An 18,737-nucleotide genomic window follows, 5' to 3' on the forward strand; every position below is an offset into this window, starting at 1 on the left:
GGCTGGGTTCCACGGAGCTTTCACTGTGTGCTGCGTCTGCGAGGCTGGGTTCGACGGAGCTTTCACTGTGTGCTGCGTCTGCGAGGCTGGGTCCGACGGAGCTTTCACTGTGTGCTGCGTCTGCGAGGCTGGGTTCGACGGAGCTTTCACTGTGTGCTGCGTCTGCGAGGCTGGGTTCGACGGAGCTTTCATTGTGTGCTGCGTCTGCGAGGCTGGGTCCGACGGAGCTTTCACTGTGTGCTGCGTCTGCGAGGCTGGGTTCGACGGAGCTTTCACTGTGTGCTGTGTCTGTGAGGCTGGGTCTGACGGAGCTTTCATTGTGTGCTGCGTCTGCGAGGCTGGGTCTGACGGAGCTTTCACTGTGTGCTGTGTCTGCGAGACTGGGTTGGACAGAGCTTTCACTGTGTGCTGCGTCTGCGAGGCTGGGTTCGACGGAGCTTTCATTGTGTGCTGCATCTGCGAGGCTGGGTTCGACGGAGCTTTCACGGTGTACTGCGTCTGCGAGGCTGGGTTCGACGGAGCTTTCACTGTGTACTGCGTCTGCGAGGCTGGGTTCGACGGAGCTTTCACTGTGTACTGTGTCTGTGAGGCTGGGTTCGACGCTTTCACTGTGTGCTGTGTCTGCGAGGCTGGGTTCGACGGAGCTTTCACTGTGTGCTGCGTCTGTGAGGCTGGTTTCGACGGAGCTTTCATTGTGTACTGCGTCTGCGAGGCTGGGTTCGACGGAGCTTTCATTGTGTACTGCGTCTGCGAGGCTGGGTTTGACGGAGCTTTCACTGTGTGCTGTGTCTGCGAGGCTGGGTTCGACGCTTTCACTGTGTGCTGTGCCTGCGAGGCTGGGTTCGACGGAGCTTTCACTGTGTGCTGCGTCTGCGAGGCTGGGTCCGACGGAGCTTTCACTGTGTGCTGCGTCTGCGAGGCTGGGTTCGACGGAGCTTTCATTGTGTGCTGCGTCTGCGAGGCTGGGTTCGACGGAGCTTTCATTGTGTGCTGTGTCTGTGAGTCTGGGTCCGACGGAGCTTTCACTGTGTGCTGCGTCTGCGAGGCTGGGTTTGACGGAGCTTTCACTGTGTGCTGTGTCTGTGAGGCTGGGTTCGACGGAGCTTTCATTGTGTGCTGTGTCTGTGAGGCTGGGTTCGACGGAGCTTTCACTGTGTGCTGCGTCTGTGAGGCTGGGTTCGACGGAGCTTTCATTGTGTGCTGTGTCTGTGAGGCTGGGTTCGACGGAGCTTTCATTGTGTGCTGTGTCTGTGAGGCTGGGTTCGACGGAGCTTTCACTGTGTGCTGCGTCTGCGAGGCTGGGTTCGACGGAGCTTTCATTGTGTGCTGTGTCTGTGAGTCTGGGTCCGACGGAGCTTTCATTGTGTGCTGCGTCTGCGAGGCTGGGTTCGACGGAGCTTTCACTGTGTGCTGCGTCTGCGAGGCTGGGTTCGACGGAGCTTTCATTGTGTGCTGCGTCTGCGAGGCTGGGTTCGACGGAGCTTTCATTGTGTGCTGCGTCTGCGAGGCTGGGTTCGACGGAGCTTTCACTGTGTGCTGTGTCTGCGAGTCTGGGTTCGACGGAGCTTTCACTGTGTGCTGCGTCTGCGAGGCTGGGTTCGACGGAGCTTTCACTGTGTGTGTGTCTGCGAGGCTGGGTTCGACGGAGCTTTCACTGTGTGCTGTGTCTGCGAGGCTGGGTTCGACGGAGATTTCACTGTGTGCTGCGTCTGCGAGGCTGGGTTCGACGGAGCTTTCACTGTGTGTGCGTCTGCGAGGCTGGGTTCGACGGAGCTTTCACTGTGTGCTGCGTCTGCGAGGCTGGGTTCGACGGAGCTTTCATTCTGTGCTGTGTCTGCGAGGCTGGGTTCGACGGAGCTTTCATTGTGTGCTGCGTCTGCGAGGCTGGGTTCGACGGAGCTTTCACTGTGTGCTGTGTCTGCGAGGCTGGGTTCGACGGAGCTTTCATTGTGTGCTGCGTCTGCGAGGCTGGGTTCGACGGAGCTTTCACTGTGTGCTGCGTCTGTGAGGCTGGGTTCGACGGAGCTTTCACTGTGTGCTGCGTCTGCGAGGCTGGGTTCGACGGAGCTTTCACTGTGTGCTGCGTCTGCGAGGCTGGGTTCGACGGAGCTTTCACTGTGTGCTGCGTCTGCGAGGCTGGGTTCGACGGAGCTTTCACTGTGTGCTGTGTCTGCGAGGCTGGGTTCGACGGAGCTTTCACTGTGTGCTGCGTCTGTGAGGCTGGGTTCGACGGAGCTTTCATTGTGTGCTGTGTCTGTGAGGCTGGGTTCGACGGAGCTTTCACTGTGTGCTGCGTCTGCGAGGCTGGGTTCGACGGAGCTTTCACTGTGTGCTGTGTCTGCGAGGCTGGGTTCGACGCTTTCATTGTGTGCTGCGTCTGCGAGGCTGGGTTCGACGGAGCTTTCACTGTGTGCTGCGTCTGCGAGGCTGGGTTCGACGGAGCTTTCATTGTGTGCTGTGTCTGCGAGGCTGGGTTCGACGGAGCTTTCACTGTGTGCTGCGTCTGCGAGGCTGGGTTCGACGCTTTCATTGTGTGCTGCGTCTGCGAGGCTGGGTTCGACGGAGCTTTCACTGTGTGCTGCGTCTGCGAGGCTGGGTTCGACGGAGCTTTCACTGTGTGCTGTGTCTGTGAGGCTGGGTTCGACGGAGCTTTCATTGTGTGCTGCGTCTGCGAGGCTGGGTTCGACGGAGCTTTCATTGTGTGCTGTGTCTGCGAGGCTGGGTCCGACGGAGCTTTCATTGTGTGCTGTGTCTGTGAGGCTGGGTTCGACGGAGCTTTCATTGTGTGCTGCGTCTGCGAGGCTGGGTTCGACGGAGCTTTCACTGTGTGCTGCGTCTGCGAGGCTGGGTTCGACGGAGCTTTCACTGTGTGCTGTGTCTGCGAGGCTGGGTCCGACGGAGCTTTCATTGTGTGCTGTGTCTGTGAGGCTGGGTTCGACGGAGCTTTCATTGTGTGTGTGTCTGCGAGGCTGGGTTCAACGGAGCTTTCACTGTGTGCTGTGTCTGCGAGGCTGGGTTCGACGGAGCTTTCACTGTGTGCTGTGTCTGCGAGGCTGGGTTCGACGGAGCTTTCACTGTGTGCAGCGTCTGTGAGGCTGGGTTCGACGGAGCTTTCACTGTGTGCTGCGTCTGCGAGGCTGGGTTCGACGGAGCTTTCACTGGGTGCTGCGTCTGCGAGGCTGGGTTCGACGGAGCTTTCACTGTGTGCTGTGTCTGCGAGGCTGGGTTCGACGCTTTCATTGTGTGCTGCGTCTGCGAGGCTGGGTTCGACGGAGCTTTCATTGTGTGCTGTGTCTGCGAGGCTGGGTGCGACGGAGCTTTCACTGTGTGCTGCGTCTGCGAGGCTGGGTTCGACGCTTTCATTGTGTGCTGCGTCTGCGAGGCTGGGTTCGACGGAGCTTTCACTGTGTGCTGCGTCTGCGAGGCTGGGTTCGACGGAGCTTTCACTGTGTGCTGCGTCTGCGAGGCTGGGTTCGACGGAGCTTTCACTGTGTGCTGCGTCTGCGAGGCTGGGTCCGACGGAGCTTTCACTGTGTGCTGCGTCTGCGAGGCTGGGTTCGACGGAGCTTTCACTGTGTGCTGCGTCTGCGAGGCTGGGTCCGACGGAGCTTTCACTGTGTGCTGCGTCTGCGAGGCTGGGTTCGACGGAGCTTTCACTGTGTGCTGCGTCTGCGAGGCTGGGTTCTACGGAGCTTTCATTGTGTGCTGCGTCTGCGAGGCTGGGTTCGACGGAGCTTTCATTGTGTGCTGCGTCTGCGAGGATGGGTTCGACGGAGCTTTCACTGTGTGCTGCGTCTGCGAGGCTGGGTTCGACGGAGCTTTCACTGTGTGCTGCGTCTGTGAGGCTGGGTTCGACGGAGCTTTCACTGTGTGCTGCGTCTGCGAGGCTGGGTCCGACGGAGCTTTCACTGTGTGCTGCGTCTGCGAGGCTGGGTTCGACGGAGATTTCACTGTGTGCTGCGTCTGCGAGGCTGGGTTCGACGGAGCTTTCACTGTGTGCTGCGTCTGCGAGGCTGGGTCCGACGGAGCTTTCACTGTGTGCTGCGTCTGCGAGGCTGGGTTCGACGGAGCTTTCACTGTGTGCTGCGTCTGTGAGGCTGGGTTCGACGGAGCTTTCACTCTGTGCTGCGTCTGTGAGGCTGGGTTCGACGGAGCTTTCATTGTGTGCTGTGTCTGCGAGGCTGGGTTCGACGGAGCTTTCACTGTGTGCTGTGTCTGCGAGGCTGGGTTCGACGGAGCTTTCATTGTGTACTGCGTCTGCGAGGCTGGGTTCGAAGGAGCTTTCACTGTGTACTGCGTCTGCGAGGCTGGGTTCGACGGAGCTTTCACTGTGTGCTGTGTCTGCGAGGCTGGTTCCGACGGAGCTTTCACTGTGTGCTGTGTCTGCGAGGCTGGGTTCGACGGAGCTTTCACTGTGTGCTGCGTCTGTGAGGCTGGTTTCGACGGAGCTTTCATTGTGTACTGCGTCTGCGAGGCTGGGTCCGACGGAGCTTTCACTGTGTGCTGCGTCTGCGAGGCTGGGTTCGACGGAGCTTTCACTGTGTGCTGCGTCTGCGAGGTTGGGTCCGACGGAGCTTTCACTGTGTGCTGCGTCTGCGAGGCTGGGTCCGACGGAGCTTTCACTGTGTGCTGCGTCTGCGAGGCTGGGTTCGACGGAGCTTTCACTGTGTGCTGCGTCTGCGAGGCTGGGTTCGACGGAGCTTTCACTGTGTGCTGCGTCTGCGAGGCTGGGTTCGACGGAGCTTTCACTGTGTGCTGCGTCTGCGAGGCTGGGTTCGACGGAGCTTTCACTGTGTGCTGCGTCTGTGAGGCTGGGTTCGACGGAGCTTTCACTGTGTGCTGTGTCTGCGAGGCTGGGTTCGACGCTTTCACTGTGTGCTGCGTCTGTGAGGCTGGGTTCGACGGAGCTTTCACTGTGTGCTGTGTCTGCGAGGCTGGGTTCGACGGAGCTTTCACTGTGTGCTGCGTCTGCGAGGCTGGGTTCGACGGAGCTTTAACTGTGTGCTGTGTCTGCGAGGCTGGGTTCGACGGAGCTTTCATTGTGTACTGCGTCTGCGAGGCTGGGTTCGAAGGAGCTTTCACTGTGTACTGCGTCTGCGAGGCTGGGTTCGACGGAGCTTTCACTGTGTGCTGCGTCTGTGAGGCTGGGTTCGACGGAGCTTTCAAAGTGTGCAGCGTCTGCGAGGCTGGGTTCGACGGAGCTTTCACTGTGTGCTGCGTCTGCGAGGCTGGGTTCGACGGAGCTTTCACTGTGTGCTGTGTCTGTGAGGCTGGGTTCGACGCTTTCATTGTGTGCTGTGTCTGCGAGGCTGGGTTCGACGGAGCTTTCACTGTGTGCTGCGTCTGCGAGGCTGGGTTCGACGGAGCTTTCACTGTGTGCTGTGTCTGCGAGGCTGGGTTCGACGGAGCTTTCACTGTGTGCTGCGTCTGCGAGGCTGGGTTCGACGGAGCTTTCATTGTGTACTGCGTCTGCGAGGCTGGGTTCGACGGAGCTTTCACTGTGTGCTGCGTCTGCGAGGCTGGGTTCGACGGAGCTTTCACTGTGTGCTGTGTCTGCGAGGCTGGGTTCGACGGAGCTTTCACTGTGTGCTGCGTCTGTGAGGCTGGGTTCCACGGAGCTTTCACTGTGTGCTGCGTCTGCGAGGCTGGGTTCGACGGAGCTTTCACTGTGTGCTGCGTCTGCGAGGCTGGGTTCGACGGAGCTTTCACTGTGTGCTGCGTCTGCGAGGCTGGGTTCGACGGAGCTTTCACTGTGTGCTGTGTCTGCGAGGCTGGGTTCGACGGAGCTTTCACTGTGTGCTGCGTCTGTGAGGCTGGGTTCGACGGAGCTTTCATTGTGTGCTGTGTCTGTGAGGCTGGGTTCGACGGAGCTTTCACTGTGTGCTGCGTCTGCGAGGCTGGGTTCGACGGAGCTTTCACTGTGTGCTGTGTCTGCGAGGCTGGGTTCGACGCTTTCATTGTGTGCTGCGTCTGCGAGGCTGGGTTCGACGGAGCTTTCACTGTGTGCTGCGTCTGCGAGGCTGGGTTCGACGGAGCTTTCATTGTGTGCTGTGTCTGCGAGGCTGGGTTCGACGGAGCTTTCACTGTGTGCTGCGTCTGCGAGGCTGGGTTCGACGCTTTCATTGTGTGCTGCGTCTGCGAGGCTGGGTTCGACGGAGCTTTCACTGTGTGCTGCGTCTGCGAGGCTGGGTTCGACGGAGCTTTCACTGTGTGCTGTGTCTGTGAGGCTGGGTTCGACGGAGCTTTCACTGTGTGCTGTGTCTGCGAGGCTGGGTCCGACGGAGCTTTCATTGTGTGCTGCGTCTGTGAGGCTGGGTTCGACGGAGCTTTCATTGTGTGCTGCGTCTGCGAGGCTGGGTTCGACGGAGCTTTAACTGTGTGCTGTGTCTGTGAGGCTGGGTTCGACGGAGCTTTCATTGTGTGCTGCGTCTGCGAGGCTGGGTTCGACGGAGCTTTAACTGTGTGCTGCGTCTGCGAGGCTGGGTTCGACGGAGCTTTCACTGTGTGCTGCGTCTGCGAGGCTGGGTTCGACGGAGCTTTCACTGTGTGCTGCGTCTGCGAGGCTGGGTTCCACGGAGCTTTCACTGTGTGCTGCGTCTGCGAGGCTGGGTTCGACGGAGCTTTCACTGTGTGCTGCGTCTGCGAGGCTGGGTTCGACGGAGCTTTCACTGTGTGCTGCGTCTGGGAGGCTGGGTTCGACGGAGCTTTCACTGTGTGCTGCGTCTGCGAGGCTGGGTCCGACGGAGCTTTCACTGTGTGCTGCGTCTGCGAGGCTGGGTTCGACGGAGCTTTCACTGTGTGCTGCGTCTGCGAGGCTGGGTTCGACGGAGCTTTCATTGTGTGCTGCGTCTGCGAGGCTGGGTTCGACGGAGCTTTCACTGTGTGCTGTGTCTGTGAGGCTGGGTTCGACGGAGCTTTCACTGTGTGCTGCGTCTGCGAGGCTGGGTTCGACGGAGCTTTCACTGTGTGCTGCGTCTGTGAGGCTGGGTTCGACGGAGCTTTCACTGTGTGCTGTGTCTGCGAGGCTGGGTTCGACGCTTTCACTGTGTGCTGCGTCTGTGAGGCTGGGTTCGACGGAGCTTTCACTGTGTGCTGTGTCTGCGAGGCTGGGTTCGACGGAGCTTTCACTGTGTGCTGCGTCTGCGAGGCTGGGTTCGACGGAGCTTTAACTGTGTGCTGTGTCTGCGAGGCTGGGTTCGACGGAGCTTTCATTGTGTACTGCGTCTGCGAGGCTGGGTTCGAAGGAGCTTTCACTGTGTACTGCGTCTGCGAGGCTGGGTTCGACGGAGCTTTCACTGTGTGCTGTGTCTGCGAGGCTGGGTCCGACGGAGCTTTCACTGTGTGCTGTGTCTGCGAGGCTGGGTTCGACGGAGCTTTCACTGTGTGCTGTGTCTGTGAGGCTGGGTCTGACGGAGCTTTCATTGTGTGCTGCGTCTGCGAGGCTGGGTCTGACGGAGCTTTCACTGTGTGCTGTGTCTGCGAGACTGGGTTGGACAGAGCTTTCACTGTGTGCTGCGTCTGCGAGGCTGGGTTCGACGGAGCTTTCATTGTGTGCTGCGTCTGCGAGGCTGGGTTCGACGGAGCTTTCACTGTGTACTGCGTCTGCGAGGCTGGGTTCGACGGAGCTTTCACTGTGTACTGCGTCTGCGAGGCTGGGTTCGACGGAGCTTTCACTGTGTACTGTGTCTGTGAGGCTGGGTTCGACGCTTTCACTGTGTGCTGTGTCTGCGAGGCTGGGTTCGACGGAGCTTTCACTGTGTGCTGCGTCTGTGAGGCTGGTTTCGACGGAGCTTTCATTGTGTACTGCGTCTGCGAGGCTGGGTTCGACGGAGCTTTCATTGTGTACTGCGTCTGCGAGGCTGGGTTTGACGGAGCTTTCACTGTGTGCTGTGTCTGCGAGGCTGGGTTCGACGCTTTCACTGTGTGCTGTGCCTGCGAGGCTGGGTTCGACGGAGCTTTCACTGTGTGCTGCGTCTGCGAGGCTGGGTCCGACGGAGCTTTCACTGTGTGCTGCGTCTGCGAGGCTGGGTTCGACGGAGCTTTCATTGTGTGCTGCGTCTGCGAGGCTGGGTTCGACGGAGCTTTCATTGTGTGCTGTGTCTGTGAGTCTGGGTCCGACGGAGCTTTCACTGTGTGCTGCGTCTGCGAGGCTGGGTTCGACGGAGCTTTCACTGTGTGCTGTGTCTGTGAGGCTGGGTTCGACGGAGCTTTCATTGTGTGCTGTGTCTGTGAGGCTGGGTTCGACGGAGCTTTCACTGTGTGCTGCGTCTGTGAGGCTGGGTTCGACGGAGCTTTCATTGTGTGCTGTGTCTGTGAGGCTGGGTTCGACGGAGCTTTCATTGTGTGCTGTGTCTGTGAGGCTGGGTTCGACGGAGCTTTCACTGTGTGCTGCGTCTGCGAGGCTGGGTTCGACGGAGCTTTCATTGTGTGCTGTGTCTGTGAGTCTGGGTCCGACGGAGCTTTCATTGTGTGCTGCGTCTGCGAGGCTGGGTTCGACGGAGCTTTCACTGTGTGCTGCGTCTGCGAGGCTGGGTTCGACGGAGCTTTCATTGTGTGCTGCGTCTGCGAGGCTGGGTTCGACGGAGCTTTCATTGTGTGCTGCGTCTGCGAGGCTGGGTTCGACGGAGCTTTCACTGTGTGCTGTGTCTGCGAGTCTGGGTTCGACGGAGCTTTCACTGTGTGCTGCGTCTGCGAGGCTGGGTTCGACGGAGCTTTCACTGTGTGCTGTGTCTGCGAGGCTGGGTTCGACGGAGATTTCACTGTGTGCTGCGTCTGCGAGGCTGGGTTCGACGGAGCTTTCACTGTGTGTGCGTCTGCGAGGCTGGGTTCGACGGAGCTTTCACTGTGTGCTGCGTCTGCGAGGCTGGGTTCGACGGAGATTTCACTGTGTGCTGCGTCTGCGAGGCTGGGTTCGACGGAGCTTTCACTGTGTGTGCGTCTGCGAGGCTGGGTTCGACGGAGCTTTCACTGTGTGCTGCGTCTGCGAGGCTGGGTTCGACGGAGCTTTCATTGTGTGCTGTGTCTGCGAGGCTGGGTTCGACGGAGCTTTCATTGTGTGCTGCGTCTGCGAGGCTGGGTTCGACGGAGCTTTCACTGTGTGCTGTGTCTGCGAGGCTGGGTTCGACGCTTTCATTGTGTGCTGCGTCTGCGAGGCTGGGTTCGACGGAGCTTTCACTGTGTGCTGCGTCTGCGAGGCTGGGTTCGACGGAGCTTTCACTGTGTGCTGCGTCTGTGAGGCTGGGTTCCACGGAGCTTTCACTGTGTGCTGCGTCTGCGAGGCTGGGTTCGACGGAGCTTTCACTGTGTGCTGCGTCTGCGAGGCTGGGTTCGACGGAGCTTTCACTGTGTGCTGCGTCTGCGAGGCTGGGTTCGACGGAGCTTTCACTGTGTGCTGTGTCTGCGAGGCTGGGTTCGACGGAGCTTTCACTGTGTGCTGCGTCTGTGAGGCTGGGTTCGACGGAGCTTTCATTGTGTGCTGTGTCTGTGAGGCTGGGTTCGACGGAGCTTTCACTGTGTGCTGCGTCTGCGAGGCTGGGTTCGACGGAGCTTTCACTGTGTGCTGCGTCTGCGAGGCTGGGTTCGACGCTTTCATTGTGTGCTGCGTCTGCGAGGCTGGGTTCGACGGAGCTTTCACTGTGTGCTGCGTCTGCGAGGCTGGGTTCGACGGAGCTTTCATTGTGTGCTGTGTCTGCGAGGCTGGGTTCGACGGAGCTTTCACTGTGTGCTGCGTCTGCGAGGCTGGGTTCGACGCTTTCATTGTGTGCTGCGTCTGCGAGGCTGGGTTCGACGGAGCTTTCACTGTGTGCTGCGTCTGCGAGGCTGGGTTCGACGGAGCTTTCACTGTGTGCTGTGTCTGTGAGGCTGGGTTCGATGGAGCTTTCACTGTGTGCTGTGTCTGCGAGGCTGGGTCCGACGGAGCTTTCATTGTGTGCTGCGTCTGTGAGGCTGGGTTCGACGGAGCTTTCATTGTGTGCTGCGTCTGCGAGGCTGGGTTCGACGGAGCTTTAACTGTGTGCTGTGTCTGTGAGGCTGGGTTCGACGGAGCTTTCATTGTGTGCTGCGTCTGCGAGGCTGGGTTCGACGGAGCTTTAACTGTGTGCTGCGTCTGCGAGGCTGGGTTCGACGGAGCTTTCACTGTGTGCTGCGTCTGCGAGGCTGGGTTCGACGGAGCTTTCACTGTGTGCTGCGTCTGCGAGGCTGGGTTCCACGGAGCTTTCATTGTGTGCTGCGTCTGCGAGGCTGGGTTCGACGGAGCTTTCACTGTGTGCTGCGTCTGCGAGGCTGGGTTCGACGGAGCTTTCACTGTGTGCTGCGTCTGTGAGGCTGGGTTCGACGGAGCTTTCACTGTGTGCTGCGTCTGCGAGGCTGGGTCCGACGGAGCTTTCACTGTGTGTGCGTCTGCGAGGCTGGGTTCGACGGAGCTTTCACTGTGTGCTGCGTCTGCGAGGCTGGGTTCGACGGAGCTTTCATTGTGTGCTGTGTCTGCGAGGCTGGGTTCGACGGAGCTTTCATTGTGTGCTGCGTCTGCGAGGCTGGGTTCGACGGAGCTTTCACTGTGTGCTGTGTCTGCGAGGCTGGGTTCGACGGAGCTTTCATTGTGTGCTGCGTCTGCGAGGCTGGGTTCGACGGAGCTTTCACTGTGTGCTGTGTCTGTGAGGCTGGGTTCGACGGAGCTTTCACTGTGTGCTGCGTCTGTGAGGCTGGGTTCGACGGAGCTTTCATTGTGTGCTGTGTCTGCGAGGCTGGGTTCGACGGAGCTTTCACTGTGTGCTGCGTCTGCGAGGCTGGGTTCGACGGAGCTTTCATTGTGTGCTGCGTCTGCGAGGCTGGGTTCGACGGAGCTTTCATTGTGTGCTGCGTCTGCGAGGCTGGGTTCGACGGAGCTTTCATTGTGTGCTGCGTCTGCGAGGCTGGGTTCGACGGAGCTTTCATTGTGTGCTGCGTCTGCGAGGCTGGGTTCGACGGAGCTTTCACTGTGTGCTGCGTCTGCGAGGCTGGGTTCGACGGAGCTTTCACTGTGTGCTGCGTCTGCGAGGCTGGGTTCGACGGAGCTTTCACTGTGTGCTGCGTCTGCGAGGCTGGGTTCGACGGAGCTTTCACTGTGTGCTGTGTCTGCGAGGCTGGGTTAGACGGAGCTTTCACTGTGTGCTGCGTCTGCGAGGCTGGGTTCGACGGAGCTTTCATTGTGTGCTGTGTCTGCGAGGCTGGGTTCGACGGAGCTTTCACTGTGTGCTGCGTCTGCGAGGCTGGGTTCGACGGAGCTTTCACTGTGTGCTGTGTCTGTGAGGCTGGGTTCGACGGAGCTTTCACTGTGTGCTGCGTCTGCGAGGCTGGGTTCGACGGAGCTTTCACTGTGTGCTGCGTCTGCGAGGCTGGGTTCGACGGAGCTTTCACTGTGTGCTGCGTCTGCGAGGCTGGGTTCGACGCTTTCATTGTGTGCTGCGTCTGCGAGGCTGGGTTCGACGCTTTCATTCCCAATCACCCAACTTCCCACTCACTTTTGCTGCCTTAGATGCCCTTTCCGTGGCTTTTTATGCAGTCCTTAACTTCCCTCCTCAGCCACAGTTGCCTACTCCTGCCATTTGAGAACACTGCTTCTGTGGGACATATCTATCCTGCGCCTTGTGAACTATTCCCAGAAACGTCAGCCATCTCTGCTCTGTCGTCATCCCCACCTGTATCCTCCTCCGACCCACCTGGGCAAGCTCCTCTCTCGTGCCTCTGTAATTCCCTTTATTCCATTGCGATACTGATACACCTGACTTATGCTTCTCCCTCTCAAATTGCGTTATGAATTCAATCATATTATCATCACTGCCTCCTCAGGGTTCTTTTATGTTAAATTCCCCACTAAGATCTGGGTTATTCCACAACATCCAATTTAAGATGTCCTTTCCCCGAGTAGGCTCAAGCACAAGCTGCTCTAAAAAGCCATCTCGTAGGCATCAACAAATACCCTCTCTCGTGACAGGACACCAACCTGACTTACCCAAATCCCTTTGCAAAATGAAGTCCCAATTACAACTGTGTCATTACCTTCATTACATGCCTTTCCTAGCTACAACACCGACCTCTGCGGGCCGCCAACAGTCAGCTGACCAGAAAGTCTCCCATTATTCCCACTCTGCTTCCTGTCAGTCAGACAATCTTCCATCCCCTCGTACCGTTCCTGTAATACCATGGGTTCTTATCTTGTACAGCAGGCTTATCTACAGCATCTTGTCAAAGGCCTTCTGAAAATCCAGTTTAGCATCCTCCACCGACTCTCCTTTGTCTTGTCAAAGAACTCCAACAGATTTATCAGGCAAGATTTCCCCTTAAGGAAAATATGCTGAGTTTGGCCTATCTTATCAATGTGTCACCAATTACCCTGAAACCTCATCCTTAATAATGAACTCCAACATTTTCCCAACCATTTGAGTTAGGCTAACTGGCCATAATTTCTATTCTCTTGCCTCCCTCCCTTAAAGAGTGGAGGGACATTTACAATTTTCCTGTACTCCGGAATCACTGAGGAATCCAATGGTTTTTGAACTATCATTACTAAAGCCACCACAATCTCCTCAGCTACTTCTTTCAGAACTCTGGGGTGTAGTTCATCTGGTCCATTTACATTTCTCACCTTCTCCTTAGTAATAGCAACAACACTCCGACTCCCTGACGTTCTCAAATTACTGGTATTCTATCTGTATCTTCCACAGTAAAGACTGACACAAAATATTTATTGAGTTCATCCACCATTTTGTCTGCCTCCCATTGCTACCCCTTCAGCATAACTTTCCAGCAGTGTGATTGATGTACCGGGGTCTGTGGGAGGAGCCACAGGAGCAGTCAGCAGGGGGCGTGTCCAGACAGGTATATGTAGTTCACCACAGTGATATCCACTCTTGCCTCTCTTTTACTCTCAATATATTTATATATTTGGAAAAATAAAACCCTTTTACATGATTTGCTGGCCTGACCTCATATTTCGTCTTTCCTCTCCTTTCTGCTTTTTTAGTTGCCTTCTATTGGTTTTTAAAAGCTTCCCAATCCTACAACTTCCCACTAATGTTTGCTTTGTTGTATGCCCTATCTTTTGCTTTGCAAAACTTGGTTTTCAGGGCATGATTAGCACTGACTATTGGCAACGTCAAATACCTGTGGAGTACCATCTCCAGTGACGGTGCCCTTGATAAAGAAATCACGTCTAGGATCCAGAAAGCAAGCCAGGCACTCGGAAGGCTTCGGGTCAAAGTTCTGCAGCACAAAGACATTCACCTCTCCACTAATCTGAAGGTTTCGGCCCGAAACATCGTCACTACCTCCTCCCATAGATGCTGTCTGGCCTGCTGAGTTCTGCCAGCATTTTGTGTTTTTATTTATTTCCAGCATCTGCAGATTCACTCGTGTTTACAATGCTGTTGTGGTCTCATCACTTCTATATGGCTGTGAAACCTGGACACTGTATCGCAGACATGTCAAACAGCTTGAACAATTCCACAATCGCGCTCTGCGATCAATCATGCAAATCCGCTGGCAAGACCGTTTCTCCAAGCTGACAGTCCTGGACCGAGGCAATTCCACTATCGCGCTCTGCGATCAATCATGTAAATCCGCTGGCAAGACGGTATCTCCAAGCTGACAGTCCTGGACCGAGCCAATTCCACAATCGCGCTCTGCAATCAATCATGTAAATCCGCTGGCAAGACCGTATCTCCAAGCTGACAGTCCTGGACCGAGGCAGTTCCACAATCGCGCTCTGCAATCAATCATGTAAATCCGCTGGCAAGACCGTATCTCCAAGCTGACAGTCCTGGACGGAGCCAATTCCACAATCGCGCTCTGCAATCAATCATGTAAATCCGCTGGCAAGACCGTATCTCCAACCTGACAGTCCTGGACCGAGGCAGTTCCACAATCGCGCTCTGCAATCAATCATGTAAATCCGCTGGCAAGACCGTATCTCCAACCTGACAGTCCTGGACCGAGGCAGTTCCACAATCGCGCTCTGCAATCAATCATGTAAATCCGCTGGCAAGACCGTATCTCCAACCTGACAGTCCTGGACCGAGGCAGTTCCACAATCGCGCTCTGCAATCAATCATGTAAATCCGCTGGCAAGACCGTATCTCCAAGCTGACAGTCCTGGACCGAGCCAATTCCACAATCGCGCTCTGCAATCAATCATGTAAATCCGCTGGCAAGACCGTATCTCAACCTGACAGTCCTGGACCGAGCCAATTCCACAATCGCGCTCTGTGATCAATCATGTAAATCCGCTGGCAAGACCGTATCTCCAAGCTGACAGTCCTGGACCGAGCCAATTCCACAATCGCGCTCTGCAATCAATCATGTAAATCCGCTGGCAAGACCGTATCTCAACCTGACAGTCCTGGACCGAGCCAATTCCACAATCGCGCTCTGTGATCAATCATGTAAATCCGCTGGCAAGACCGTATCTCCAACCTGACAGTCCTGGACCGAGCCAATTCCACAATCGCGCTCTGCGATCAATCATGTAAATCCGCTGGCAAGACCGTATCTCCAACCTGACAGTCCTGGACCGAGCCAATTCCACAATCGCGCTCTGCGATCAATCATGTAAATCCGCTGGCAAGACCGTATCTCCAACCTGACAGTCCTGGACCGAGCCAATTCCACAATCGCGCTCTGCGATCAATCATGTAAATCCGCTGGCAAGACCGTATCTCCAACCTGACAGTCCTGGACCGAGGCAATTCCACAATCGCGCTCTGCGATCAATCATGTAAATCCACTGGCAAGACCGTATCTCCAAGCTGACAGTCCTGGACCGAGCCCATTCCACAATCGCGCTCTGCGATCAATCATGTAAATCCGCTGGCAAGACCGTATCTCCAACCTGACAGTCCTGGACCGAGCCAATTCCACAATCGCGCTCTGCGATCAATCATGTAAATCCGCTGGCAAGACCGTATCTCCAACCTGACAGTCCAGGACCGAGGCAATTCCACAATCGCGCTCTGCGATCAATCATGTAAATACACTGGCAAGACAGTATCTCCAAGCTGACAGTCCTGGACCGAGCCACTTCCACAATCGCGCTCTGCGATCAATCATGTAAATCCACTGGCAAGACCGTATCTCCAAGCTGACAGTCCTGGACCGAGCCACTTCCACAATCGCGCTCTGCGATCAATCATGTAAATCCACTGGCAAGACCGTATCTCCAAGCTGACAGTCCTGGACCGAGCCAGTTTCACAATCGCGCTCTGCGATCAATCATGTAAATCCGCTGGCAAGACCGTATCTCCAAGCTGACAGTCCTGGACCGAGGCAGTTCCACAATCGCGCTCTGCGATCAATCATGTAAATCCGCTGGCAAGACCGTATCTCCAAGCTGACAGTCCTGGACCGAGGCAGTTCCACAATCGCGCTCTGCGATTAATCATGTAAATCCGCTGGCAAGACCGTATCTCAACCTGACAGTCCTGGACGGAGCCACTTCCACAATCGCGCTCTGCGATCAATCATGTAAATCCACTGGCAAGACCGTATCTCCAAGCTGACAGTCCTGGACCGAGGCAGTTCCACAATCGCGCTCTGCGATCAATCATGTAAATCCGCTGGCAAGACCGTATCTCCAAGCTGACAGTCCTGGACCGAGCCAATTCCACAATTGCGCTCTGCGATCAATCATGTAAATCCGCTGGCAAGACCGTATCTCCAAGCTGACAGTCCTGGACCGAGCCAATTCCACAATCGCGCTCTGCGATCAATCATGTAAATCCGCTGGCAAGACCGTATCTCCAAGCTGACAGTCCTGGACCGAGCCAATTCCACAGGCATTGAAGCCAAGGTTTTGAAGGCTCAGCTCAGATGGACCGGCCGTCTGATCCGCATGGATGAGTCCAGAATGCCGCGCCAGTTGTTCTACGGAGAACTGGAGCAGGGCAACCGTGCCCAAGGTCGCCCAAGGAAGAGGTACAAGGACAACCTCAAGTCAAACCGTAAGTGGGCCAAACTCCAGCCCCGCGATCTCGAACACACTGCTGCTGACCGGTCCAAGTGGCGCAATCTATGCTCCAAGGCAGCAAACAACTTCCAAGCCAACTGGCACATGCAGCGCCTCAGGGCAAGTCAAGAGAGACACAGGAAGGCTTCCGCTCCTGCCCCAACAGGCGTCCGCTCCTGCCCCAACAGGTGGAGCTCCTGCCCCAACAGGCGTCCGCTCCTGCCCCAACAGGTGGAGCTCCTGCCCCAACAGGCGTCCGCTCCTGCCCCAACAGGTGGAGCTCCTTGCCCCATCTGCACTTCGGATTCGCCCTCAGAAGTCATATGCGTCCCCACAGACATTGACCGCGCAACACACTCGTCTTCCTCGGACTTCGAGAGACTACTTCTCATTGATTCATCCAGCCTTTCAGCACTGTGGTCCATATTCCAGGGAAGAGTTATCCGAAGTGCAGATGAAAGGGCTCAGCTTGAAACTCCGACTGTCCGTTGGTGTTGCCTGACCTGCGGACCTCCTCCAGCAGTCGGTGTGTGTCGCTGAAATCCTGGAGGAGTCGATCATCCTTAGAACGAGAGTGAGATCCTATCACTGCACCCAACATTCCCTCCCACTTACAAAGATGTCTTTGTGAAGTTCACTTTTGTTTGAAGTCTCTGTCGCCTAAATTTGTTTTGCTAATGGGAGGTCCAGTGATGCAGTCCACTGTCTCCCAGTTCCAGAGACCCGGGCTCGGTCCTGACCTTGGGTGCTGTCTGTGTGGTGTTTCTGATTTGCTCCTCATCACGTGGGTTAGTAGGTTAATTGGCCAAGGTAAGTTCCATCAGTGTATATCTGTATATGGTAGAATCAGAGCAATGATGGGGATGTCGGGAGAATGAAGGATTAGTGAAACTGGGTGGTTGGTGCTCAGCATGGACAAGGTGAGCTGAAGGGCCTCTCTCTGTGCTTTATCTCCATGACAATATCACTCCTTCCTGTTGCAGTTTTGGATCCAAGGTGAGGTCTAACACCAGTGGCATCATCTTCAACAGTCAAATGGATGACTTCTCCAACCCGGACCACAAAAATCAGTATGAAGTTCAACCTTCGGTTCCCAACTTCATCGAACCAGGTCAGCTGCTGTCTGCAGGACTGTGCCTGTGGAGTGGCATGATCAGGGCTGTCTCAGTGGAATGGCATGATCAGGGCTGTGCCCGTGGACTGGCATGATCAGGACTGTGCCCGTGGAGTGGCATGATCAGGGATGTGCCCGTGGACTGGCATGATCAGAGCTGTGTCAGTGGAATGGCATGATCAGGGCTGTGCCCGTGGACTGGCATGAACAGGACTGTGCCCGTGGAGTGGCATGATCAGGGATGTGCCCGTGGACTGGCATGATCAGGGCTGTCTCAGTGGAATGGCATGATCAGGACTGTGTCAGTGGAATGGCATGATCAGGACTGTGCCCGTGGACTGGCATGATCAGGGCTGTCTCAGTGGAATGGCATGATCAGGGCTGTGCCCGTGGACTGGCATGATCAGGACTGTGCCCGTGGAGTGGCATGATCAGGGATGTGCCCGTGGACTGGCATGATCAGAGCTGTGTCAGTGGAATGGCATGATCAGGGCTGTGCCCGTGGACTGGCATGAACAGGACTGTGCCCGTGGAGTGGCATGATCAGGGATGTGCCCGTGGACTGGCATGATCAGGGCTGTCTCAGTGGAATGGCATGATCAGGACTGTGTCAGTGGAATGGCATGATCAGGACTGTGTCAGTGGAATGGCATGATCAGGGATGAGTCAGTGGAATGGCATGATCAGGACTGTGTCCGTGCAGTGGCATGATCAGGACTGTGTCAGTGGAGTGGCATGATCAGGACTGTGTCAGTGGAGTGGCATGATCAGGACTGTGTCAGTGGAGGGGCATGATCAGGACTGTGTCAGTGGAGTGGCATGATCAGGACTGTGTCAGTGGAATGGCATGATCAGGGATGAGTCAGTGGAATGGCATGATCAGGACTGTGTCAGTGGAATGGCATGATCAGGACTGTGTCAGTGGAATGGCATGATCAGGACTGTGTCAGTGGAGTGGCATGATCAGGACTGTGTCCGTGGAGTGGCATGATCAGGACTGTGTCAGTGGAATGGCATGATCAGGGATGAGTCAGTGGAATGGCATGATCAGGACTGTGTCAGTGGAATGGCATGATCAGGACTGTGTCAGTGGAGTGGCATGATCAGGGATGAGTCAGTGGAATGGCATGATCAGGACTGTGTCAGTGGAGTGGCATGATCAGGACTGTGTCCGTGGAGTGGCATGATCAGGACTGTGTCAGTGGAATGGCATGATCAGGGATGAGTCAGTGGAATGGCATGATCAGGGCTGTGCCAGTGGAGTGGCATGATCAGGACTGAGTCCGTGGAGTGGCATGATCAGGACTGTGTCAGTGGAATGGCATGATCAGGGCTGTGTCAGTGGAGTGGCATGATCAGGACTGTGTCAGTGGAATGGCATGATCAGGACTGTGTCAGTGGAGTGGCATGATCAGGACTGTGTCAGTGGAATGGCATGATCAGGACTGTGTCAGTGGAGTGGCATGATCAGGGCTGTGTCAGTGGAATGCATGATCAGGACTGTGTCAGTGGAGTGGCATGATCAGGACTGTGTCAGTGGAGTGGGATGATCAGGACTGTGTCAGTGGGGTGGCATGATCAGGACCGTGTCAGTGGAGTGGGATGATCAGGACTGTGTCAGTGGAATGGCATGATCAGGACTGTCTC

The 18,737-nt window shown here is 56.3% G+C and overlaps 1 protein-coding gene across 1 annotated transcript in view; it reads left to right on the forward strand.

The window, feature by feature from the left end:
- The window catches only part of LOC140732860 (glutathione hydrolase 1 proenzyme-like), a 1,003,644-nt gene that overhangs the window by 695,102 nt on the left and 289,805 nt on the right, over positions 1–18,737 (forward strand). The window contains exon 10 of the mRNA XM_073055492.1: positions 16,960–17,087. Within this exon, the coding sequence (XP_072911593.1) occupies positions 16,960–17,087 (128 nt within the window). The remainder of the gene's footprint in view (positions 1–16,959; positions 17,088–18,737) is intronic.

Source organism: Hemitrygon akajei, chromosome 9 (genome assembly GCF_048418815.1).
Source record: "Hemitrygon akajei chromosome 9, sHemAka1.3, whole genome shotgun sequence".
Classification (NCBI taxonomy): domain Eukaryota; kingdom Metazoa; phylum Chordata; class Chondrichthyes; order Myliobatiformes; family Dasyatidae; genus Hemitrygon; species Hemitrygon akajei.